Source organism: Dipteris shenzhenensis, unplaced genomic scaffold (assembly GCF_047967505.1).
Source record: "Dipteris shenzhenensis isolate YYH24624 ecotype China unplaced genomic scaffold, Dip_SZ_1.0 scaf0588, whole genome shotgun sequence".
NCBI lineage: Eukaryota > Viridiplantae > Streptophyta > Polypodiopsida > Gleicheniales > Dipteridaceae > Dipteris > Dipteris shenzhenensis.
The window spans coordinates 50337-57392 of NW_028239894.1; the positions used below are offsets into that span (position 1 = coordinate 50337).

Genomic DNA, 7056 nt, shown 5'->3' on the forward strand with positions numbered 1-7056 from the left:
CGTTCCCGTTCTGACACCCAAATTTCCGGAACGTTCCTTTTACCTGGTAACTATGATGTAGACTCTGGGCCAACCTTCATGAAGATAACGAGGGTTAAGGTCTGAGAAGTCAACAAGTAGGCAAGTGCCAACTACCTTGCACCCAGCACCATGCACAACTCGTATACTAGATACTAAGCTGTAAAACCAAGACAAAAATCACAAAAAAGTTCAATCTAAAAAACAGGAGTGTCTAGCATGTGTCTATTGACATGTGTCATTTCTCAACTGTCATACAAGGACAACGAAATGAAGCTACTTCAAATAAATGACATCCACAAATCTGAATGAAAAGCCCCGACAAAGTTAGCAGAACAAGGAACCCTATATCATAGTTAGCAGGGGGGACACCGTTCCCCCTTCCGGAACGGCCAGAACCGCATTCCATGAAGCAAGGGGAACCAGAACATCCAGAACGGGGAAAAAAGTGTTTTTAAAGGGGGGGAGGTGGGTGGGTGGGGAGGGTTTCAAAACGTTCCAAATGTGTCTTTGTCGAAGTTCAAAGCTGTAAAAAGTTCGTGTCATTCATGTTCTAGTATAGTTTTATGTCATATGATGGCGTGTCATATGACGTGGCATTCCCCTTCCCATTCCCCTTCCCGAATCGTTCCTGTTTCAACATACGACGTTCCCAGAACATTCCCATTCCCTGCTAACCATGTCCCATATATGCCAAGTGCCTGGGCCTCTGCACCCCATGACATGCCCCCTAGAGGGGTTCTAACGTGCATAATTGAGGATGGAGCTTCAAGAGATACAGTAGGTCAGCAGGTACAGCTACAAGCAGCTAGCTGCCCTAAGCTACACATAAAGCCATGCCAATGATAGAATATACAGACAGGCTGGCCACACAGCTGGCCATCTAACCACCAGCCTCTGAGACATAAAATGGCTTCGTACCTTCAAATGATAGGATGAATCCTCGAGTCAAACTGAAATGAATATCAAGCACTTGAAACAAAGGAGTGTTGGAAAGGTCACCTCCCCATCTGTAAGCCCCCAAATGAGGAGAGCGTGGGGGAGGGAAACCTAGGGCAGGATGTGCCCAAAGAGAGAATACCTGGATGTGTGGATCTGCGACAGATCTGGAGCATTCATGGTTGGTGGGGTACCCCAAGGATGAAAGGCTGCATCAGGAGCAGCTCATGTGCAGGAAGATGGCGGGGACACATTGTCTTGGATCAGGCCTGGCATGAGGCACTCAGAGGACAGCTTCAGGATGACACAAGGCGTGGAGTCATGGCTGGACTGGGGGCAGGATTGCGACCTGCAACAGACACCAGCAGATGGTGTCAGCATGGCGAGCCATATGGCGAGGGTAGTAGGCAGGCAAAGGGCCTGCAACAGACCCTGATGATGGTGCATAGGTTGGCGCAGCAGAAGCAGGGTGAACAGGCACTGACATGGCGGGGGATGGAGCAGCACATGGCAGCCCATATGGAGGGCTGGTTGGGCTGGGCAAAGCCAGCCAACCAGGCCCTATCTAGGGCTGGCCAAGGGCTCAGCCCTTGCATGGAATTGTGGGCCAGCAGGCCCTAGAAAAGAGGGCCCCAAAGGGGCGTTTATAGGCAGACCAGGTCAGGGCCTGGTCGGCCTGTTTGGGTTGGCCATAGGCAGCCTGACTGGTCGGTTTTTTGCCAGCCCATTAGGGCCCATAGAAGGAGAGGCACTTGCCTCATTTCATTATCCAGCAGCCAGCAATCCAGGGGGCAGAAAGGAGCAGCAGGAAGCCACCCTCTCGGCCTATATCCAGGAGGTGAGAGGGTGCTTGAAGGGCTGCAGACTTAGCCGGGAAGGGCTGGACCTTGGCTGTCTACCAGGGCAGCAAGGTGTTGTGATCATCATACCTTCTAGAGCAGCCATTCGCAAGCAGGTTGGAGCAGTGGAACAGCTATCTTGGGGCCTACATTCAGGAGGACCAATGGGACCTGTGTGCTGCAGACAAAGCTTGGCAGGGGCTGCCCACCTAGGCTGATTCACAAGCAGTAAGGTGGAGAAGAACACACTAGACGGAAAGTCTATAGACGCTCGAGGTGGAGCACGCGGGCTCAAGTCTAGAGATAGCCAGCAGATAGGAGAAGTACCTTGTGGTAAGATCAAAGGACCACACCATTGGATCTCTCTCTTTTGTATTGTGTCCATAGTTTTGGACGGAAATATATTATTTTGGTGGTTTCTCTATCTGGCTGGTTCATGGTCTATTGATCAGTCTGCACATCTATTTCATGCACATAAGTTAAGAAGTTTGTGATTCCACATCCCACACGCACACTGTGTGAGCTCCTAGGCATTACTATCAGTCTTCTGCTGTGCATACCCTCTATTGGGTAATTTCTAATATGGTATCAGAGCCCAAGTAGGAGGCTCACAGGTGTGGGAGCCTGAAGACAGGGGACCTTGCTGAAGGACCACCCTGATTCAGATGCTCTTGGGAATCGACTTCCACAACTGAAGAATTGTGCCCTTGCGAGAAGGAGGGTGACTCAGGTTCAGTCAGGTGCGTTTAAAGTTTGCGGTCCAGGTTATCTGGAGATGTAGACCTTGCCAAAGGAAAGGATGGGTTAAAACAAACCCTCAGAGCATGGTGCCTGGAAGACTCCAGGTTGTTCACTCATTATGAGGGGGACAATTGGAAGATCATAGAGGCTGGGTTGCTCGAGTTCGAAGGCAGGAACGTGACTGAAGGAGGTGGTGCCAAGAGGTGCTACCAAAGATGGACCTGTGTACCAAGATGGTGTGCGGAAGCGGAACCAGACCTGGTGGAGCAGGAGCCACTGGATGAAAAGCCAGGAAAAGATTTCGACATCGAAGTGTTCCAAAGGACTACGACCAGGGAGTTACTGGAGCATCGTCATCGACGTGTTGGCATTGGGCCGAGATATGTCGGTGAGAGGGGGTGTTGGAAAGGTCACCTCCCCATCTATAAGCCCCCAAATGAGGAGAGCACGGGGGAGGGAGACCTAGGGCAGGATGTGCCCAAAGAGAGAATACCTGGATGTGTGGATCTGGGACAGATCTGGAGCATTCATGGTTGGTGGGGTATCCCAAGGATGAAAGGCTGCATCAGGAGCAGCTCATGTGCAAGAAGATGGCGGGGACACATTGTCTTGGATCAGGCCTGGCATGAAGCACTCAGAGGACAGCTTAAAGATGACACAAGGCGTGGAGTCATGGCTGGACTGGGGGCAAGATTGCGACCTGCAATAGACACCAGCAGATGGCGTCAGCATGGCGAGCCGTATGGTGAGGCTAGTGGGCAGGCAAAGGGCCTGCAACAGACCCTGATGATGGTGCATAGGTTGGCGCAGCAGAAGCAGGGTGAACAGGCACTGACATGGTGGGGGATGGAGCAGCACATGGCAGCCCACATGGAGGGCTGGTTGGGCTGGGCAAAGCCAGCCAACCAGGCCCTTCTAGGGCTGGCCAAGGGCTCAGCCCTTGCATGGAATTGTGGGCCAGCAGGCCCTAGAAAAGAGGGCCCCAAAGAGGCGTTTATAGGCAGACCAGGTCAGGGCCTGGTCAGCCTGTTTGGGTCGGCCATAGGCAGCCTGACTGGTCGGTTTTTTGCCAGCCCATTAGGGCCTATAAAAGGAGAGGCACTTGCCTCATTTCATTATCCAGCAGCCAGCAATCCAGGGGGCAGAAAGGAGCAGCAGGAAGCCACCCTTTTAAATCATCGGGATGAATTTTCAAAATCCCTTCATAACCTTGCAGCCGTCCCTTCAACTTGCCTAACTCTTCCGTGCTCATTTCCCCATTTGTCACAACCTTCTCCTGCACCACCTCTCCGGATGGAAAAAGGTCCCCAAACGCGAAAACAACACCAAAAACAACTACTGCAACGCCTATCCCAACTTTCACAGGGAAACGGACGCCTTCTTTCGCATTCGGTTTTGAGACGGGAGTATCATAATCTATCGGTCCATACATCTTCTCTTCTTCCGCCCTCTTGGTTGCTTCCGCAGACCCCTTTATTGTTGCCAGGCGTTCCTCGAAGCTATTGGAAGTTTCCTTCATGCTTTTGGGTTGGGAATCCAAACCCACAAACAAATTGGGTGTATTCGTATCGGATAAGTCACCGGATGAAGTGTCTGTGTTTTCTTCTCCAGAACCTTTCGTTCTCGAAAGCTGTTTGCTTGGCAAACTATCGGATTTCTTGGCTTTACTTTTGGGTTGAGGTCCAAAACCATGAGAAACTTCTTTACAAAACTTCCAGGAGCTACCTTTTCTCCTTTGAATGTTGCCAGGCTCAATCAGCAACGTGACTTTCCTACTTGAGTAGAAGCCAAAAGGTCGCACGGGATTACGAAGAACTGTATGCACGGGATACTTGAGTAGAGTGATAGAGTCGAATGAGCAAGAGCATCATACCGGATCAGAGAGAAGCAGGAGGAAGCATGGTCGAATTGGTTGGAGCAGCTTTGCAGCACAGAAGCAGGAGAATCAGCGTCGAAAGCAGGAGGAAGCAGGGTCGAATTGGATGGAGCAGCTTTGCAGGACATCAGCAGGAGAATGCGTAGATCACAGCAGGTGTGTTGAATGCAGATCGTCAATCGTTCAATCTTCTTCAATCGTCCTCATCGTCAATCGTTCAATCTTCTTCAATGGTTATCATCCTAGAATTCTGACACGTGGCAACTCCTCTCTGGTTAATAGGTTAAAGATGGAGAAAATGTAGATGGAAGTCACCGCCGTTAGAAAGTATGTTCCATTTGGGAACAAATGCACTAAATGAAAAAGGCTAAAAGACTAACTTCATGAGAAAAATAAATACACTCATGTAGATGGAAGTCACCATGGAAACATATATCATGTTTGGGAATAAAGAAATGTTAGAACTTTGATAAAGTAAATACAATCATTGCAACATGCAAGTAGCAAAGACGTGAAAATCCAATGTTCTAGCGTCTGTTTCGCGTCACTCAAAGTTCCTAATGCATCATTGATTAGTGTCTCTTTGAGAAAGGTTCAATGCTATTCCAAATGATTCCACAAAATTAATTGCAACTAAATTTCCAACTTCAAGAAGATTTCTCAGAAATGTTTTGATGAAACTCTCCCCATGGGGGCTGGTTGTTCTTTACCAAAGAACATGTAAATATTTATGATGATGATGATGATATTCTAATATAACACAAACTTTTTCTGCCCAAAAAAAATTTGCAACTTGATAAGGCTTTATTGTAGCTCACAAATCATGATTCATTTAAAGCAATCGATTCCAAGCAAATGTAAGTTTGTATTTGTGTATATATCCTATCAAAGCAATCGATTCCAAGCAAATGTAAGTTTGTATTTGTGTATGTATCCTATCAAATTATGTCACCTCATTTTGATCAACAATCACTTGAGTGCACAGCAATGGAGGAAGTGCAAGATTCAAATAAATCAATGGCTAGAAATGAATAGTGGGGACTCAAGAGTACAAAGGATAATTAGCTCGAAATTTGCAATTTTTATGGGTTTTAGCCCAACACCACCAAATAGTGTAGGTGCTTGAATTAGATCATTTTTCTAATTGCCAATGCCATGAAACTTGTACTCCTCATTATTGTGCATTTATGACTCAATAGCTCTGTGACTTTCTTGAGTTTTTCTAGTTTTCTTTGAAAAACCACAAAAGAGGTTTCTTGAATATGCAAATTTGGGACATGTGGAAGGTATTGGAGGCTTCTCATTGGGTGTTTTCTTCAATAGCATGGACAAGAGCATAGCAAGTACAACATGAAATTTTGAAGGTTGTTTAATAGCTAGGAAAGGAACATGGATTGTTACAACATGATCTTGCCATCTATGGAGTGATAAGGAGTCAACCTATGTCTATTGACAGAGAATTTAAGGTGTCTAGCCAAAGCTATTTCATTTCCAAGCTTCCCCATCTCTTTTCATTCCTAGCCTTATTAATGAACTAGAGATTTTGTCATGGTCACTAAAAAAATAGCTCAAACGATCTTTGTAGGGAGTGAGAGGCAAGATTGAGGATAATAAAATGGAAAATAATAGCAAGGATTCCAAAGTATATTGTATGATTTCATATCTCTTCCTTACTTTCTTGTATGCACGCCTCTTCCATTAATTAATTTCAATTGTGTATAGGATTACTCCCATGCAAAAATCCTTTTGTATCATCACCAAAAGGATGTAGTTATATAGCAAAATTTGGCTAAAGATGGAAAGCCATTAGAAATAAATAAAAAAGAAATGAAGAAATCTACAAATAAAATGATATAGAGCATGGAAGTATATATATTAACACATAGCTAGACTTTACAAAGAGTAATGTAGCTTGCACCTTGCACTCATGATGAATGGCTTGTATTATGATCTCTCTTAGTGAAGATGGCCATAGTATTAGCGAATTACAACATTCCCCCATGGTTGACTATAAATAAGGGACACCTCATGATTACCCTCCTTGTACCACGGAAATACAAGGGTTATGGGATCCTAGTAAATTACTCAAACTCAGTAGCCTCAGTAGCATCCAGGTGAAAGGAGGGGTAGTGTTTGCAGGTGGGCGTGGCCTACTAGTAAACGGCTCAAGCTAAGCAGCATTAGTAGCATCCAACAAGGTGGGAGGAGATGCCTAGTTATGGAAGGGTGGGGGATCTACAATTGGAGATCTAGAGGTGGGGGTGAGGGACATGGGACAAGAGAAGGAGAATAGGTAGGGCGAGAGAAAACGAAGGGGTAAGGGAGCTACAATAGGAGGGGAAGGAGAGCAGGCAGGGTAAGAGAGTAGGGGAGCTATGGGAGGGGGGGACTAGGGACTTAGGAGTAGGGATTTGCATGCCTTGTTCATGTGCCGATGTAATCACATGATCACTCATTATAATGACATTTCCAAAACTCATATTTATGTTAACATTTGTGGTGACCTAATAACTATTTAGAGACAGCAAGTAATTCATGTTGGAAAGTCTCCACTTAACAATCATCATATGAGGAGGAAAAGGGGTAGTAATGTGGTGAGGAGGGATTGAGAGAGGTTGGCACATGGGCAATAGCCACAGATCT

At 46.4% G+C, this 7056-nt stretch overlaps 1 protein-coding gene across 1 annotated transcript; it reads right to left on the reverse strand.

The window, feature by feature from the left end:
• Nucleotides 1-294: 294 nt before the first annotated feature.
• LOC147878070 (uncharacterized) lies at nt 295-4404 on the reverse strand (the record flags this gene model as incomplete). The annotated part of the gene is made up of 2 exons (XM_087372453.1): nt 295-322; nt 3644-4404. Coding segments are annotated over 2 exons (789 nt in total), but the record flags the coding sequence as incomplete, so codon positions are not given.
• Nucleotides 4405-7056: the final 2652 nt, after the last annotated feature.